Source organism: Protopterus annectens, chromosome 4.part0 (genome assembly GCF_019279795.1).
Source record: "Protopterus annectens isolate FY-2018-M chromosome 4.part0, PAN1.0, whole genome shotgun sequence".
NCBI classification, from domain to species: Eukaryota; Metazoa; Chordata; order Ceratodontiformes; family Protopteridae; genus Protopterus; species Protopterus annectens.
The window spans coordinates 833736298-833756102 of NC_056733.1; the positions used below are offsets into that span (position 1 = coordinate 833736298).

Below are 19805 nucleotides of genomic sequence, written 5' to 3' on the forward strand. Positions count from 1 at the left end.
TCAGGGCTAGGGTCATACCTGCCTCGGCCACATGATCTGAGAGTTCTTCCATGTCTCTCTTCATGTAGTCCAGGGAGGTACGTCTCAAGTCATTCACTTCAACATGGATAATGACAGAGTACTTGTTGTGGAATGACTTGAGTGCATGCGTTATGTGGCGGATCCTGGCACCAGACAGGCAGCTGACTGTAATTTTCTCCTTGTTCAGCCTGGTGAGTGGGACATTAGTGTGCCTGACTATAGAGTCACCTATGACTAAAGTGTTGGGTACATTTTCTTGCCTTGGGGGCTATTGTTGGGTGGCATACTGGTGTTGTGACCTATGTGTCACTTTGGTTGTGACTGGCGTTTGTTTGCGTTTCAGCTTCTGAAGTCCTTGTTGCTTGGGCAGGTTAATGTTAAGGGCCTCCACATGTGGGTTTAGTGTTATGTGTGGGTGGTGATGGTGTGGGTTTTGAAGGGCTATGTGTTGCTTGAGGTGTAGTGCAGGTGTTAACCTTCTCCTCTTGATTGTCTAGCACAATCTTGGCTGGAGAGAGCAAAACAACTGCACAAACCAAATAACTTCGAGATATCCACAAGCCACAGGACCCGGAGCCAACTTAAAATCAAGGCAAACTTTAATAATTTTTGAAAAACAAACAAATCCAACCAAGCGCTTTCACCCAGCTTCTGCCAGGCTTTCTCAAGGACTGAATAATGTTACACTCCACAATTCATCATTTAAATACTTCATTTCAACATCAGCTGGTCAACAATTAAACAATTAATTAATTTGCAATTGGCTTAACAATTAGTTAAAAGGCTATATCCTAAACATTAAAAATTGAATTTCTCATATAAAAACCTTTGAAATCCGTTGTTCAACCCCATCCAGAATACATTAAAGCCTAGCTTTCCTTAGTTTTAAAACTGGTGTAATATTTATGTTGTCATTTAATCCTGGGAACCTCGTGGCATCTAGTTTAAGCTGCCAATATTGCCAAATTACCTCTGAAGTAAGAGGAGACACGGTTAGAATACCGTGAACTTTATTGGCAGCTTAAACTGTTGGATTGGGTGGTAGGAGGAGAGGGTTGTCTGTGTACTTGAGGCAGTTGCCGCATTGCCCCAGTATGCCCAGATTCACCAGGTGGACAGGAGAAATCCACCGGAAGCTGACCCTTGGACATGCCTGTTTAGGTGCTGTTTTGTAAAGTACAAGAGCGGTTTTCCCTTACCTTTGCAAGGTACTTTACAATTATAGGCTGTTTAGTGGCTACGATTAATTTCTTCTTATTGACAAGGAGAGTTGAGTGCTTGTATCAGTTTCAGGCTTCCTAGTGCTTTCCAGCAGGTTCTAGGGCAAGTGCTAGTCACAGGGGTTCAGAATTTAGTGCTACTACTTAGAAACTAGTTAGTTCTAAGGGAAACTTTTAAGACCAGATTTTCTGGCACCTGGAATAGTTTAACCGTAGCCCCGCGGTGCTGTACGATGCTCAAAATGAGCAAACACATGCATTTTTTTAAGCCAGAAAGTTGAAAGGGATAGATATCGGCTCAAAAAGGCTAATAAAATTACAATTTCAGAGCTGGAAACCACTCCTCTAGGGTTAGGCAGTACAGTGCTCACCACTCCCACTGTTAAGCAGTAGGACTTCCCTCTACCACAGCAAGGTCTAGAAAGCTGTGAACACAGAAAATAAAGTCCTGAGACAAGAAAAGCCTGGGATCTGAACTATACTGGCTAGGAAAGGTGGGAAACGAGCAAACAAGATGGTATTTTTTTGTTGTTGTTAAAACGGGATAAACAATGCAATAATACAGTAAATTAAAAAACAGGCTAATGCACTTGAGTGTGTAGTTGTAAACAGTAAATGCAATTAAAACTTTACAAAATTAGCAATTTAAAACTTTTTAAATGAAGCAAGGCAAGTGCACAACTGAAAAACGATTTAAGAGGCAGTAATACAGTAGAATAAATAGCTAGTCTATATATACAGAGAAGTCTATATATACAGAAAAGCAGCTAAAACACACAATTCAAATGCAGTGCAACCTAGAGCACTTGAGATGTAGCAATATTAAGGCAAATACAGTTTTAAAAAATGCACTAAAATATACTCTGTTTCCAAAATGTTTGAAAAGCACAGTCAGAACACAAGGAGATTAAAGCTTTTTTTTTTTTTTTAAAGAAGGGGAGAAAGGAACATAAGGCCTTCTCAGATGTTCTCTCTGTATTAGGTAGAATGAGCTAATGACACTAGACTGGGAGGAGTGTCCCAGATCAAATTTACAGTAGGGGCGTAACACTAAACACCAACAGAGAGGGAGGGTGGGAACCAATACTAAAGCTATTAGCCTACACTCTTTTAGACAGTAAACACTACAGAAATCTTTGACAGCAGTGAGCCACAAAATGAAAGTTTTTAAACAGATAAAGGAGCAAGGAGAGACTACAGAATGCTTTTAACTGCATAAAATCAGTTACCCTTGTAGATTAGTTAATAGCAATAAAATGCAGTAAAAAGTATGCAGCATGCAATAAAAAGTGCTATATATAAATTAAATTGCTAGAAGCAATAACCAGTATAAATAAGCAAAAAAAAAAGATACTTATTTTTATACATCTCGGATCAAAGTTGAAGTCAATGCCCCTCTTCCACTCTGCTCAGTGTGTATAGACAGAAATCCTCTCAAAGTTAGGGCTTAAATACCAGAAGATACAACCCTAGACAACTTTTTTTAAAAAAAAAAAGTACAAAAGAACCAGCCCCCACTAGCCAGCAGCCAGTCAACACAATCCTGCCACGAAGGTAAAGAAAGGCTTCTGCTAATTCAAGATGGACTAGTCATGTGCTCAAAACAATCGCTGCAAAAACAAACAGGCCAAGAGCCAGCAAATCTGAACTGGGACAATACTAAAGCTATTAACCTACACTCTTTTACACAGTAAACACTGCAGAAATCTTTGAGAGCAGTGAGCCACAAAGTGAAAGTTTTTAAACAGATAAAGGAGCAAGGAGACTCTGCAGAATGCTTTTAACTGCAAACAGATCAGTTACCCGTGCAGATTAGTTAATAGCAATAAAATACAGTAAAAAGTAAGCAGCAGGCAATAAGTGCTATATATAAATTGCTAGAAGCAATAACCAGTATAAATAAGCCAAAAAAAAACAGGATACTTATTGTTCTATATCTCAGATCAGAGTTGTAGTCAATGCCCCTCCTCCACTCTGCTCCGTGTGCAACTTGCCACACCTCATCTCCTCACTGCTTACCTCAACTATTCTGTACTACTCAAATACTCCTTATCAGGAACTACTATCTTACAAACTATTTCTCACACTATGACATATCTCCCGAATAGCATTATTTTCCAGATTCTATTCCTTCATTTTTATGCTTTGTGCTACCAATAGGGAATTAAAAGTTTTGCTATGTATATATCAAGCTTGATCAAATCAAGCTAAGGTACGAAAAATCTCCTTAATTGTATATATGCCACTGAATAGAAATTTTCTGTCATTCGTGGATTATGTGTTGTCATATAAAGACATAGAGGTCTGATTGTATATATGCCTCTGTACAGAATTTTTTTTGTCATTTGTTGTATTTGTACTGTTATGGAGCTTTTCTCCCCGGGCCTCCACTGTAAATGGACCTTGTTCCAGTCGGGCTTTCCCGGTAAACAAATGTAAAATAAAAATATAGATACGTAGATTAATATATGTATCTGTCTATATTTATACACACACACACATCTCCATCCATCCACAACTCCTTTTTCCTACTTTTGCACATTGGGGTCAGGGTGTCACCTCAACCCTAACAATAATTTCGAGCCAAGTTTTACACTGTCGGGTGACTAGCTGTGCCTCAGTAGTTCTCCACCACAGATGCGAGGACACACACACACACACACACACACACACACACACACACACACACACACACACACACACACACACACACACACACACACACACACACACACCTATGACAATTTTTGAGTGCCCAATCCACCTACTGCATGTGTTTGCAGTGTGGGATGAAGCTGGAGCACCTGGAAGAAACCCACACGAGTATAGGGAGGACATGTAGATTCTGCACAGATGCCAACTCAGGTGAGAATTGAACTAGGGAATGTCTTGCTGTGAGGCAGCAACACAGTCCGCTGTGCCTCATATTTGTATAGGTTTATAGATATATGCATATATATATATATATATATATATATATATATATATATATATATATATATATATATTTGTGTGTGTTGCCTGGTGTCTTGTGTGTGTGAAGTTTAGAAAGCAGCCTTTATATTGTAGCAGTTATCTGCTGGAGCTGTAATACTTCAGTGTCTGTTACTGCTACATTCTCCGTTACTTGTTTAGCAATGGTTAAGTAACCTACTGACTTACAGGGGCATGCTCAATCGCAAAACTATTTATGCCTTCTTCGGCAGTGTTAAATGTCTGGCTGTTTTTTTTTTTTTTTTTTTTTTTTTTTTTTTTTTTTGTAGTATGATTCCTTGATTTAATTGTATTTATTTCTGTCTTTCAGGTGGGGAATTGTCGGGCTGACTGATCAGTGGGTACAGGATAAAATTACTCAGTAAGGTTCATCATTAACTTGTTCTAAAGATTACGTGCAATGTTTAAAATTGTGGTGTAAAATATTAAATGTATTTTGAAATGCTGACCTCATGTTTTGCTTTCCTTTGTTTGTTGCTGTTAAGGAAAAAAAAATAATCATTACCAAAAGTAGCAAATCTTGTTCAGACAAGCTTTACCACTTGTTTATAATTTCTGTGGAAGCCATTTTGGATATAAATGAAGCATGGAATCCATGGAGTTTCAAAACTGCTGTTGAAAGGAAAGATGAGACTGAGAAAGTCCTGAAAAATAATCCAAGGGAAATGTTTAAATGAGCTGTATTAGCATTAGTGGTACAGTGTGCTGATATGCTGAAACAACTTACACTATTCTAGTCAACCAAGTTTGGAATTGATGTGTATGTATGGACGTATTTCTTTTTTTCTTCCTTTACTGGGCAAGTCCAAATGAGTAGTGCCCCTCTTCAGAGGAGGCATGGAGGAAAAAAGCTTCATTATACAGGCATCATGAACTACATTTGCATTGTTTCATTTGTGAGCAACAGTTGTATTATTCAGAAATCTTTAACATAAGATGCATTTAAAATAATTTTGATTAAAAATAATGGTTAGCTAAGTTTTACATAGGTTTTATATGATTATTTTAAATATAGGGAAATATGTGCAGTGTGATGATATCTGTATGTTGTCAGGTTTTGCATAAGAATATTTGCTACTATAAAGTCTTGTTCAAAATCTAGTGCATGGAAAGAGAGCAGCCTAAAGAAAGGAAGGAGGGGAGGAAGAGCAAAGAAAGTGAAGGAGATGAGATGATAGAGGCGAGTATAGTTGAGGTAATAGTACATTAAGTTTTGTGCAGCAGATAGCTATGGCGCAAATTCATATAGCTACATAAGTACCAGTTTAACCAGTAGTGGTGCAGGTACACAGCTATTTTGCAGGTGTTGCTTCAGTTTGCATTTAAAATCTTTCAGGCTGCAGACTTAAAAGTGGAGTGAGATGGTATTCCACCTGCCAGCAATGCTTTCTGAATACGGGAGGCATAGAGGTCTGTTAATAGTGTAAAGTTGAATGATGAAGTGAAGAGGTGGCAATTTTTCAGGGTTATGCAGTAGTTGAAGGTTGTAATTAATTAATTGATTGCAATAGAGAATTACTTTTGAGCTAGTTTAGTTTTAGAGAGAAGCAATGACATGATCTATTTTGTTGGTTGGTTGGCTGCTGTTGACTGTTGTCTTTGGTTAGGTTAGGAATGGCATATAATAGGATGGGAAGTCGAAACGAAATGGCTGTGTTTTGTCTAGTAGGGGTCAGTAAGGTAGTGTTTTACTCTGTACAGGCAGTCTAGCTTTTGGTGTGTCATCTTTGTGGCTTGCTGAAGGTGGAGATCAAATTTCAGGTAGTCCTCTAAACTCCCACCTAGTAGTTTGGTGTGGGAGACTAACTATATATTGTCTTGCTGGATGACATTATATTAAAGGTAGTTTTTTTTGGGAGAAGAGAAAATTTGGATTGCACAGTAGTAATTTTATTTATTTTTTGATTCGGGAGGAATTGCGAGTTGTTGAGCTAAGCTTCTATAAGGAAGGATTTCTTGGTGAGCGTTTGGAGCATGGGTAGTATCCTAGCAGCACATATTAGAGTGGAGTTGTCTGCGTCTTGTACTATGGTGGCCTCATTGGCTGCTTTGTTTAGGATGCTGATAAATAAGTTACAGTAGTGGTCCTAGGATTGGAGCCTTTTGATACTTTTGACAGATTTAAGAAAGAAAGGAAAAATATCTTGCCATTTCACTGCTTGGGACCTGTTAATGAGCTAACTAAAAACAGTTAAGTGTGAGGGTGATAGCCCATAGGAAGAGAGTTTACTAAGGAAAATTTGATGATTGGCTGTGTTGAACGTCTTGGATAAATCTAGAAATAGAACTGAAGTTAGAAGACCTGGATTTCAATTGTGATTTAGTATATATGTCAACCTTAGAAGGTTGGTGGTTGTACAATGATTGGGTATGGAACCATGCTGTGAGGGAGAGAGGAGGTCATGAGAAGTAATACATGTAGTAGTCAGAGTGAATGCATCATCTGAAGTAGTTACTTCATTTGCTCTGCAACCTGTGGGTATCTGATCCGACTTCGGATCCGAGCCGGCAGCTTTCCAAGCTACAAGATCCAAGCTCCTAGCTCCTCCCCCTACCCATAATCCCCATGCTACCTGCTGTATTACCCCAGATCGTTTTTTTGCCGCGGCTGAAGTAGCTGTCTTTTGAAGAGCTCCTGGCTTGGTGAGATCATTAACTTGTTGAAATCCCTTTTCTCTAGCGTTTTTGTAAAATTATAGTTAGTGTACGTGTGTGTAGTGCCCCTGAGTTTATCTAGGAGTTTGTAGTTAGAGAAAAAAAGGCTAGCTACAAGAAAAAAAACTATGTGACACCCCTCCCCCCTTAGTGTTTGGTTGTGAGTGTGTGAGTGACTCAAAATGGCTGAAGGGCCCAAAGACGTTTTTTCGAAGTGTACTGAGTGTGGCCATTAGCTTTCCCCAGCTGATGGCCACACTCAGTGCGTTTTATGCCTGGGGGTGGCCCATTTATCTGTGGCCTGCCAAATTTGTGCGGCCTTTAAACCCCCCCCCCCCCCCCGGGCGCTTAGGGATAGGAAGAATAAGCTGATCCTGGCAAGCAAGCTGCCCCAGGAATCTGCTTCTTCCTCTCCCTCTCCGGTTCAGGATGCCTTGGCAGCTCTGGTGCCTTCTGTGCCCCTTGCTCAGCCCGGGACTCAACCTCCCTCTTTGGGTTCGAGCTTGAGTGACGCTGGTGCCTCTTCCACCAGAGAGAAGAGGCACAAGGATAAGGAGGGACATAAATCCCATAAAAGGCGCGCTGAGACTCAACCCTCAGCCCTGCCATCTAAATTGGCTAAGTCTCCCTCAAGGGTCCCCGGATCCTCTCCCTCTCGGCTCCGTTCGCCCAGCTTTTTGCCGGAGGAGGAGGAGGACCGGCCCGCCTCGATGACTTCTAGATTGACCAGAAGCCTCACTGAAGTGGACATGGATCGGATGATGCGTTGATTCATACAGACCCAAATGCAGATGAGGGTGCTCCTGCCTCCCCCCCCCCCCCCCGGGAGGGAGTGCGCCCCCCATTTTTGCTCCGATCACTCCTCCGACTCGTTTTCGGGTCTCTGAGTCGTCGTATCCGGGCCCTTTCGGAACCGGGGAATTGTCGGCGCCGATAGCGCTGGACTCTTCGCCGACTATACCCTCAAGCTTGTCTGATCAGAGTTCTCAAGGCCGAGGGCTGAGCGTCTGATCCGGGGGAGTTGGTGTGTCTTTGGTGCCACTGGGTTCGGAGCGCACCTCTCTCTCGGCGCCGACTACATCTGCCCCGACCCTGATCCTTACCTCGGAGCCGAGGAGAATGCTTTCAGAGCCTGGAGAGAGTAGTTCTCCTTCGGCTTTTGAGGTAGTGGAGAGGGTACTGTCGCGGTCCTCCAGGTCCCCGGTCCGGGCTTCGGATCCTCCCGTATCCCCACTGCATGAGGGTCTATCCTCCGTCATCCGACCATCGGGACAGCCTGTTCAAGCCCTCCAGCTAGTTCCCTTGGAGGAACAAGAACCCGTGGACGAGCCCTCTTCGGATAGCCCCACCGAGGAGGTCCCTCGCAAACATAGGTGTAAAAGGAGGCACCTGGACTCCCCTGAGTACGTTACCACAGACACGGATTTAGATGAAAGGGAAGGTTCCCCAAGGTCACCCCCCCCCCCCGAGGATGTCTCCTTCAGAGACATCATGGAAATGTTGCGTATTGGGGGGGGGGGTCTGCCCAAAAACCTTCCACGGATGAATCCGTGTTCCTGGAGGCGTTTGAGGCAGGCCCATCTACCTCCTGGGTGTCTCCTCCAGCTGACCCCCTGGTAGACTTAATTACTACCAGGGCATGGAAGGAGCCCGACACCGTGGAGCCAATTCCTAGGCGTCCTGATTAAGTCCTTAGCCCCCCCTACAGATAAGCAATCTTGGGCCAAGGGATCTCCCGTTGATGCCATGTTGGTGGCGACTGGCACCAAGAAAGAACTCGCACAAGTGAGTTCTTCGGTCCACCCGCCAGATAAGGAATCTCGAGCACTGGACCGCTTTGGGAAGCGGTTGTTTGCTTCAGCGACCTTTTCGATAAGGGCGCTGAACTATATGGCACATACCATCAGGCTACAGCGAGACTTGATCAAGGAATACGCTGCAGCCCCCTATGTCGGTCCGAGACGAGAATGTTTTTTTGACTCGAATGGCCACTCTGAAATCCATTTCTAACACGTCTATGTGGTTTCTCTCCCATTCGACAGAGGGAGCCGCTAGGGCCAGCGGAGCCGGGGTCGTCTTGCCTGGCTCCATCTTTGCGACTTTGCGGATCCCTTCAAGGCATCCTTCGCGAACGCACCCTGTGACGGATCTTCGCTTTTCGGCAAGACCGTTCGCAATACGCTAGTCCAAAGCGAAAAGGACGGGAAGATGCTGTCTGCCGTCCGAGTCCGCTTCTCTAATTCGCAACGATCCTTCTCCAGGAATCAGAGGGGACAAAAGCTGTGGTTCCGCAAGTCTCAGCAATCCCATCCAGCTTCGGACTCCTCGTCCTCTAGAGGCAGAGGAGGGCAAGGTGGGCGCCGGCCCAGAGGCAGAGGGGGGGGGGTCTAGAGAACCTTTCTCGGACAGACCCGCGCAACAGCCCTGAGGGCTTGCCCGACTGTCGCTCGCTGGAGGCAGTCGGGGGGCGGTTGATGGAGCACCTGTCAACTTGGGAGTCCCTTACAACAGATCGATGGGTGCTCCGTATCATATCCAGAGGTTATTCCATCCCCTTCATAAACCTTCCCTCCCCAAGACCAGATGCCTCCCCTATGTACCCACCCGATCAGAGGGAGGCAGCGGCTTCAGAGGTGTCGAAGTTGCTAAGAAAAAGAGCCATCCAGCCCGTCCCCCCGGATCAGTCCGGATTGGGTTATTACTCCAGGTTCTTTTTGGTGCCAAAGAAAACGGGGGACCTAAGACCCATCTTAGACCTTTCCGCTCTGAACCTTTTCATTCCAAGGAAATATTCTGGATGGTCACCCTCCAATCAATTCTCCCCCTTCTGCGGGAGAACGACTGGATGTGCTCTATAGACCTCAAGGATGCGTACTACCACATTTTGATGGACAGACGATCCAGAAGGTTCCTCCGCTTCCGGCTAGGGGCCAGTCATTATCAGTTCAGGGTTCTTCCGTTCGGCCTCACCTCAGCCTCCAGGGTGTTCACCAAAGTCATGGCAGTGGTTGCAGCCCACCTGAGACTTCAGGGCATCCAGGTCTTCCCGTACCTAGACGACTGGCTCCTTACCGCCACCAACAGGCATCAGCTCTGCGTGGCAAGGGATTACGCTCTGACTCTTGCCCTCAACTTAGGCATCTCAGTGAACCTGCAGAAATCCTCTCTGTGCCCCGTTCAGGCCCTGGAGTTCATAGGGGCCAGGTTGTATACCCGTATCTCTCGAGCTACCCTAACTTCAGGCTGAGCAGCCTGTCATATCGGGTATTAGCCCTTCTTCAGAGTCCTGCTCCTCTGGCAGAGTTAGTTATGAGGGCACTAGGGTCTATGGCGGCAATGATCCGTCTCTCTCTTCACGCATGCCTGCGAATGAGGATATTGCAGTGGACCCTGCAAGTTCAGTGGTCCCTATCACTCCACCCATTGAACACACCAATACCACTGAGCAGAGTTTGCAAGGACTCCCTTCTCCGGTGGCTCCATGCGCGGGATCTCAGAGAAGGGAGGCCCTTTGTGATCCCCCCCGCCCCAAGCCACGTTGACCACGGACGCTTCTCGCCTCAGGTGGGGGGGGGGCATTGTTCAGGCAGATCCGTCCAAGGCACGTGGACATCCCTAGAGACCGCTTTGCATATCAATGTCCCAGAGATGAGGGCAGTGATTTTGGCATTGCAAGCTCTCCACGACCTTCTCCCTTTGGGGACTATTGCAATCCAGACGGACAATATGTCAGTAGTCTGGTATATAAACAAACAGGGAGGGACCAGATCTTATCCCCTTTGTCGAGAGGCCATGAGAGTTTGGGAATGAGCGATATCCACCAACCGTTTTCTGGTAGCAACGCACATTCCGGGAAGGTCCAACATATTAGCGGACAAACTGAGTCGGGAACTTCTCACTCCGTACGAGTGGTGTCTAAATCCATCTGTTGCGAAGCAGATCTTTCGCAAGTGGGGTTGGCCTTGCTGCGATCTTTTTGCTTCTCCTTTAAACACAAAATGCAGCGAGTACTTCGCAATACTGCCCCCCAAAGGAGAATCCCAGAGACCCTCTAGTTCATGCTTGGCCTCCCGGTCTCCTTTATGCTTATCCCCCCTCTCGCTTATGACGAAGTTCATACAAAAAGCCTGTCGGTTAGGGAGCAGAGTTATCCTCATAGCCCCATTCTGGCCTCGTCAGATCTGGTTCCCTTATCTGCGGTCTCGCAGTGTGGCTCCTCCATGGATTCTGGATCCCATTCCAGACCTGATCTCGCATCCGGAGGGTTGCCAAACCCCGAACCTGGTCAGTCTCAAGCTTATGGCTTGGTTGATCCAGTTCCAATGATGGCTAGGACTCCCGGTATCTCATCTCCTTAAGGCCATACTGGTCACGGCTCATAGGCCTTCTACCAGAAAACTTTGCAATAGTAAATGGAAACGTTTCTCCATCTGGGCTAAAGACAAGGGCCTGGACCCATTTACAGTCCCTATTCCAACTATTCTGGACTTCCTGTCGCTGATCTTTTGGCAGGGAGCAAGTGCTTCTATGGTCAAAGTGCAGTTGGCAGCCATCTCCCATTTTCATGCAGGTGATGGCTTAGGGTCCTTGGCATCTACAAAATTATGCAAAACCTTCTTGTTGAAGCCGCCTGTGAAAACGGTGGTGCCCCCATGGGATCTGACCTTAGTCTTACAAGCCCTGACAAGTCCACCCTTTGAGCCTGCGGCCTTGGTTCCGTTAAAGTTCTTGTCGTGGAAAACTGCCTTCTTGGTGGCTATAACTTCGGCCAAGAGGGTTTCGGAACTTCAAGCTTTGTGTATGAAAACTCCTTACCTTATCTTTCACAAGGATAGAGTGTCCCTTAGGACAAACCCGTCTTTCTTACCTAAGGTGGCTTCAGAGTCAAATATTAATCAATCAATAAATTTACCAGTGTTCTTCCGAAGCTTTTAGAACGAAGGAGAATACAAGTTACATAAACTGGATGTACACAGACAACTACGTTTCTACTTGCACGGGACTAAAGATTTTCGCAAGTCGGACCAGTTGTTTGTATCTTTTTGCAAAATCAGCCATGGGTAAAGCCATTTCCAAAGTGACCGTAGCAAATTGGATCTGTCAGTGCATTATTCATGGGTACATATAGTCATTCAAACCAGCCCCTATTGGAATCCACGCTCATTCTAAAAGGTCTGTAGCCACCTCCAGCAGCCTTTTGGTCCAGGGTCCCCTTGGATGACATATGTTCAGCAGCCACCTGGTCCTCTTCTCATACGTTCATTTCTCATTATAAACTGGATATGATTTCGAGAGGCAGGGCTTCTTTTGGCTTTGCGGTGCTTCAGAATATCCTTCCGTAAAGGCCACCCAGGGTTTTTCTTGAGTAGCTGGGACTCTGTCCCACAGGTTGCAGAGCAAATGAAGTAACTACTTCAGATAAAGAAGTTATGTACTCCCCATATTGTTCCATCTGAGTAGGTACTTAATTTGTCTGCAACCAACCCCCCCTGCCATCCCCCGAACCTTTTCGGGATTTTTTTCTGGTCACCTGCAAGTCTCTTGTCAGGAGATTAGATCTGATGTATTCCTCTCTCGAGGTTATTAGTTGGGTGATGAGGCAAAAAAGTCGATCTGAGGTAATACAGCAGGTAGCAGGGGATTATGGGTAGGGGGAGGAGCTAAGAGCTCAGATCTTGTAGCTTGGAAAGCTGCCGGCTCGGATCCGAAGTCGGATCCGATACCCACAGGTTGCAGACAAATGAAGTACCTACTCAGATGGAACGTTATGGTGAGTACATAACTTATTTTTTCTATGATTTTGGATATGGGGGAGAGAATGGCATTTGTGTATTGTTTGAGCTCACTTGATGAGACACCTTTATGCAGGGATATTGCATAGGATTTTTTCCATAAGGTAGGGACATATTTTTCCTCTATCAGTTTATTAGAACTGAGACAGGGTATGAAAGACTATCTACAGTGAGTTTGAGGTATTCAGACGGACGTTGGTCAGGGGCAGTAGAGGTTATTTTAAGGGAGCGTGATCTTTTTTTATTGTAGAATGTTGGCAGAGGAGTGACTGAAGGTCTGTTTGTTTTGTAGGAGGGAAGTTGCTGTATTTATAAAATGTGAGTTAAACTGTGAAGCGAATCAATGCCTTTGGAGTTATTGGTTGAAGATGGAATGGGTCAGGTTGATTTTTTCAGTATTTATGGATTTCCAGAAGTGTTTTGTATTGTTTAATTTTAGGTGTTGCTATAGTAAGCTTTTTTTTTTTTCTTTTTACCTATTTTGTATACATTGTTTGCTATGGTCCCTTAACTGCTATATTGTTGCAGGGATGTTTGTAGCCACGACTTCCGTACTTTATCTTTTAAGTTGCATGAGTTTTTGTTTTTTAGTTAACCAAGTGTCTGGTTTGTTTGAACTCTGCCAGAATATTTATAAATATTGTGTTAAATGTGTCTATCCCTTCACCAAGGGGAAGAGTTACGTGGAGCCCAGTTGATTATCTAGTGTTGTACCAGGGGCCCAAATTAACTGAGGTTAGATTAGAGCTGAGGTACACGCATTTGAAGGGAGTATGCACATAGCTAGCTGCACTGCTTGTATGACCATTCTTGTGCTGTTTAAGGCCTGGATGCAAGAAAACCACACGAGATCTTTTTCTATCCTTTATTATAAATTATGCCACAAAAAGAAAAATACCCGCTGGGTACAAAACTAGTAAGAAACAAAAGGAACCACGTCCAAGGCTCTAGGAAGAAACTTTAATCCAAATGCATCCAAATTCACCAACTAAGCGCTTTCACCATAACAAATGGCTTCTTCAGAGCGAGTGAAAAGCATCCATACCTTACATTAAATACTCAACCAATCATTCAATCATCCAATGAGAAACATTATTGAGCAATTATACAATAATTACAAAAGTTTAAACAACTAAAAGTGTCCACGCACAGTAGAAAAAAATATATGAATTTGGATGCATTTGGATTAAAGTTTCTGCCTAGAGCCTTAGACGTGGTTCCTTTTGTTTTTTATTATAAATTATGACCACCTCCTGTGCTGCTGATCAGTTTGTTGCTCTGTAATCGTAGTTTTTGTGAGCATCTTTTATCTTAACTGTACTTTGCCATCTATTCCAACATATTTATTCTGTTTTGTAATCACTTGGCAGGTATCACTGATAAGTATTCATGTCCGTCCTGGAACATGTATATCTCTTGCTGTTGTTTCAATTCCAGTGACTGCACTCATTTGTATCTTGTTATTGCACTAGTTTGATTTTATAAAATATGCTTTCTGATGTGTTATTTGTTGTATTTCCTGTATAATATTATGAAATGGCAAGTTTTCCAGTGGTATGTTTTCACAGTATTGACTTGTGAAATGTTCCGTTTTCATTTATACCGTTATGTCCTTTTGAAGTGCTATTGTTTTTATCTCTTGCTTTGGGCTCTAGTAGTGTCAGAATTTATTCTTTGGGCCAGTCCCCTTATCCAGTTAACAAACCAGTTATTTTTAGACTACAGGGGGAGAAACTAACAGATTGTGCTTTATTGTGAGAGCAGGTGAAATATCATTTGTCTAAAACAATTGCATGTCTTTAGTAAACATTAATGACATGCTGCAAGTTCATTTTCCCCTTTTTAATACTGAAATTCCATAAAGTCATTATACTAATTTATTTAATCCTGTTGACCAGATGCATCCCAGTAAGTTTGTGGCTGCTTTACTGAGTAGACTTGAGTCATTGTTAGTATCAGTTATATCAATGCCAGGCATTAGAATTCCATAACAAGTTCTCATCACAGGGTGGCCTCTGTCTCGTCTGAGTAACATGACCCCCCTTTTATTAAAAAAAAAAAGAAATAAAACCTTTATAAAATTCACACATTTTGAACAATGACATGGACGCGCTTGCACACATATGCACATCAATAGAAAAGAAAAACGATCATTGTAATTGTGGTTTATTTTCATGCATTTTATATATTTGTTTTTCTCAACAGTTATCATTCAGTCCAACAGTAACATGGATATTTGTTGCTTGCTTGACATATGGCAGACACAGCCTGGATGCATAGTTGAGAACTTGCTACAGACATTAGATTAGATTATATCAAAACAAAAACACTTAATAAATTTGTCTTGCAAGTGACATTTCATTCACCTATAGACTATACAACATTAGCTGGACTTCTACTTTGGATTTGTCTGTCAGCATGTAGTACAAAATATGCAGCAAATAAGAAAGTGATAACTTGGAAACTGAAAATGCTGACATAATTAAAAAAAAAAAAAAAAAAAACTCTGAAAGTGAGTTGCAACTACCAATCAGCAGGATGTGATTCTTCCACTTAGCGTGAAGACTGCTACTTTTTAAAGTCAAATATAAAGTGTCAAATTAAGTTTACTGTGCAGTATTGTACAATGAGACAAGGAACTAGTGCATGTGTGTGTTTCTTCGACATACCCCCCAGTCATGTGCTTTAGGACCAATGAATGAGAGAGAGAGAGACTGCAAATTCACCTCTGGGGTGGCACCCATGCCTGTCATGGACAGCTGGTGTTGATCACAGACCTGCTCTGTTCATAAATTTGTTCTATGAACTACCCCAAAAGAGCAAATTTAGTGATACTTGGGATTAACATCCCTAGGCTTGTAAAGGCTGTAGGGCTGTAGGGCTGTGCTAGCCTAGTAACCTCATATGAACCTATGAATGAGTGATAAGAAATGAAGATCCGTTTCAGGATAAGTTAGAACGAGCGTGCTGTGACATTGAGATCAGTGTTGTTTAGTTAGCTAATACTGTGTGTGGCTTTTTGTTTATCAAACAGTTGACAAAAAAAATTTATTGTGTGTTTGCTGCAACAAGGAGGTTATTTTCTCAAGTTTCTACAGGCTTGGAGTTGATGATGCAGGTTAGTGGGCTGGAGGGTTGTAACCCTTCAGAAAGAAGCCCCCCCACAACAAAAAAAATCTCGTTTTGTTTAGTGAAACCAGTTGCTTCTGCTTTTTCTGACAAGTTGTGGTTTTGATCGCTAGCAATTTGCATTGCCAGTTATCAGTTTTAGTACACTAGCATAATCCTCATGAAATTACTTGACTTGTAGAAATTATTTGATGATATTTTTTCCTGTATTTTTGATAAACCAGAAGAGTATTGGTGGTTTTCAAATAAGTATTTTTCCACCGTAGTATTCCTGGCTTTGTTCTAGAAATACAATAGAACTAATGACTGGGGCAATTCACATCACAAGCTATAAGGTTTTATCCAAGTGTTAGGTGGCACATATCAAGTGATGAGTATGATAGCTGGATGAACAGTGAAATGAAAATAACTTGGAAAACAACCTATTATACTGCTGTGTTTAAAAATGAACAATGAACCTACTGGTAACTGTTGGCCAAAATGAATTGGAAGTGTTTTCTTGGACTCTACAGGCATAAATAAAAGCAGGTCGGTCACTGTCCTGAACTGCCCAGATGATGTAGGGATTAGCACTAATTGAGGAATAAGTCCTGTGTTTTCTGTACTGTACAAATTCTTTGGAGGTGGCAGGAGTAAGCCAAGTTCATGTGATTAGTTTGACTCAGCAGCTGAGGGGCAGGGACACTGCAGAGACTGTATAAAGGGAATGGAGAATGTTGGGAGGATATCACGGATGTTCACCTTAGGAGGTTAAAAGGCTGAGACATTAAGGTCTAGTTGCAGACTCCAAAAGAACTTGGCTGTGCAGGAGTCAAACAATGGATCTGAGGATAACCCATGCTGTGATAAGTGCTGCATGCCAAGTTTCCCTGGTGGACAACAGAGCTTATGTACAAATTTCTTCTTAAAGAAAAGAAACAAACTGCTCTGAGACATTGTATAACTATACAATGGTGCTGCCTTATTGGCAAAGGCTGAATCCAGGAGCAACAATATCTGGATGTGGGGTGTACAAACTTTTATCAGGATAAGGAAGGCTGCTCAGTTACATAATATGAGGAATTCAAGCCAAGACCTGACTTATTTCACATGCTGGAAAACAGGCTGCCAGTAGAACAGAACAGCATTTTATTTGGCATGTGGAACTAGTTAAAAGGCAGTGCAGTTTGTTGGATTATCTACATATTCACTCTTTGGTTAGTGTCCTTAAAATCACCCATCCTTCTCCACTGCTATGAATTTGGATACTTTAAGGTTTAATTGTGCTGAGTTCATGTAGGAACTGAGACTAGAACCTGCAATTGATGGACTTTTTCAGCTAGATGGTGGGACTGCAGATTCAGGCAGAAGTATAATATTATTATTATTAATAATAATAATAATAATAATAATAATAATAATAATAATAATAATAATAAATAATAATAGTGTTTTAAATAGAAACAATAGTGCTGAACCAGTACCATGCTATGTTCTTGAGGTGCTGCATAACTGACCCTCAGAATAGTGGATCTGCAGGTGCATATCTGGAGGGATACTAGTTCTGAAGTTGTATCTTGGAGTATCCCCCTACTTCAGGGTGCAGTATTCTATGAACTGTAGTTGCAGAGATATGGGAGGTGCAGAAGGTTAATCTTTTTTGTATTGCAGTTGATTTCTTCAAATGTCAGGTCTCTCCATGTTATATGCCGCACTGCTGTTATGGGTCCGTACTCCTGAATATTTCCAATGTTGTGCAGTGCTTGGTTTAACATCAGTTTTTTCTTTTTTTTCTACTTTTTCTTCTGTGTTACATCAACAGTTAAATACAATACATTATTTATAAGAAATGCTAAAGAAATTCTTTGGCACTTTGAGTTCTGTGCTGGCATTTGTATTCACACTAAGTTTCTAAGTTTAGATGGAAAATTACGTGTTTTGTATAGCTGGATATTTTATGTGCACATATGTTACTGTACTTGTTAACCATATTTGACTGTTTTCTGGACATGCAGTAATTGTAACAGGATTGTTACTCAGTTGCTTCAGTGGCGCAAACATACAGATTACCTCTCCTCATAGGGCAAAGCACAGTGTGCAAGTTTCTCTGATTTTTACCAGTGAGGCGAGTACACTCTGTGTTCTGGGTATGCCACCAAACACCACCTCGCCCCAGAGAAGCAAGCAAGCACAGCCCCTTCATTTGTACCCCTCCCGTGCCAGCTCTTGCAGGTGCACAAGCTACTAGTCAAACTTTGGTGGTATTTGGGTCTTTATACCTCTGTGCCAACAAGGCTTGCTTGCTGTGTGGGATTTTAATTATGACCATTTTCCTTCTTTCTACTTCAGTTAGTAGGATATGAACCTTCTGTTTGGCCCCAGATGGTGTTGTATGTGGTGTGCATATTATTTTTTCTGTGCTTAAATGAGAAGTAGAAACTACTTTGTGATGTGTTTCTCTGACCTTAACACAAAATATCCTTGCTTTTGTCAGTTGCACTAGAAGTCCCTGGTTACTTAAACCTCTTGACATTCTGCCACTCTGTAAGCAGTGATTGTACATTATTTCTTGAATAAAACATCCCAACATGTCCTTGCAGTAATGCCACATGTAGCAATATGAGGCCTGCTGATTACCAAGAACTTTAATCAGTCTTTTGGTTGTACCCCTATTTGTGTGTTATTTAAACACTTGTAATATTCAGTCTGTTCACAGATGATCTGGCTGTCTAGAAAGCCCTCCTTTTTAAAGCACTATATATCTAAGCACAGCCCATCTTTATTGCTGTTAGCCTCTTGTTTGATCATATGTTGATTTCTGATAGCATTGACATCTTAGGGTTCAGCTTTAACCTTCTCTACCTCTGACATTGTATATGAATGTGTATGTATGTCCATATCCTGATTACATGTGAGCTGAGTAAACTTCCAGGTTATTTGCTAGCTGTTTTCCTGTTGATGTCATTGTGCCTAGTTTGTGGTAATGGTTATCCTACTAGTGTAGCTATCCCCCTTTCTGTCCTTTCTTCTGCAGTGCTAACCAGAACCAAATAGTATGTTTCTCTTTTTTTTTGCTGCTCCTTTCTTTGACTTTTAGGTTTCCCTTTTCTTCAGTCCACTGTATCTGTGTTTTAAGATCTTGATTATGCATGAGCTTGCACATTTCCCTTGTTGTATTCCTTGATAGTAGGTTATATGTGCTGGTAAGTGTGTAGTTAGTGTTTACTTTTCGTCAACTGCTCAATGTCTATCGCAGTAGCCATCATTTTATAGCCTAAAACCTATTAACTGTGTATGCAATATATTTAGAATCCAGTGGAATTTTTCAGTTTTTTTCTCGGACCGTTTCTCCCAACTTTAGCACCTTAAAAATGATGAGGCTTGCAACACATTCTCCAGTTTTCTGGATGGCAATTCTCCAAGAGATTGTCTTTTTCAAACACTGTATTAAATTCATGCTGATTTGAGGAGGTCATAACTCTGTCTCTGTCTCTCTCTGTCTCTGTCTCTGTCTCTCTCTGTCTCTGTCTCTCTCTGTCTCTGTCTCTCTCTGTCTCTGTCTCTCTCTCTGTCTCTGTCTCTCTCTCTGTCTCTGTCTCTCTCTGTCTCTGTCTCTCTCTCTGTCTCTGACTCTCTCTCTGTCTCTGACTCTCTCTCTGTCTCTCTCTGTCTCTCTCTCTCTCTCTCTCTCTGTCTCTCTCTCTGTCTCTCTCTCTGTCTCTCTCTCTGTCTCTCTCTCTCTCTATAGCCTGCCATCATAAGCTTCCTCATGCCCTACTTGGACTCCGCTTCTGAGTTGTCATTTTTGCTTCTTGTAAGCTGGTACGGTTGTAGTCCATAGTAATTTCCTTTTCATTCATCTCCTTGCTTTGGTGTGTACTGAGATGCACAGAGGTGTAGGTTTGCTGAAACTGTTGCCTGCAGAAGGAACGATGTCCTTCACCCAAGTGTGGTGATGTGCACAACCATATTATATCCACTGAAGCTTCTGATTTTTGTGGCCTGCTGACTCGCA

At 42.5% G+C, this 19805-nt stretch overlaps 1 protein-coding gene across 1 annotated transcript in view; it reads left to right on the forward strand.

The window, feature by feature from the left end:
- The window catches only part of CDC45 (cell division cycle 45), a gene marked incomplete in the record, with an annotated part of 734635 nt that overhangs the window by 303840 nt on the left and 410990 nt on the right, over positions 1 to 19805 (forward strand). Inside the window, 1 exon segment of the mRNA XM_044068778.1 lies at positions 4546 to 4596. Coding sequence (XP_043924713.1) covers positions 4546 to 4596 — 51 coding nt within the window.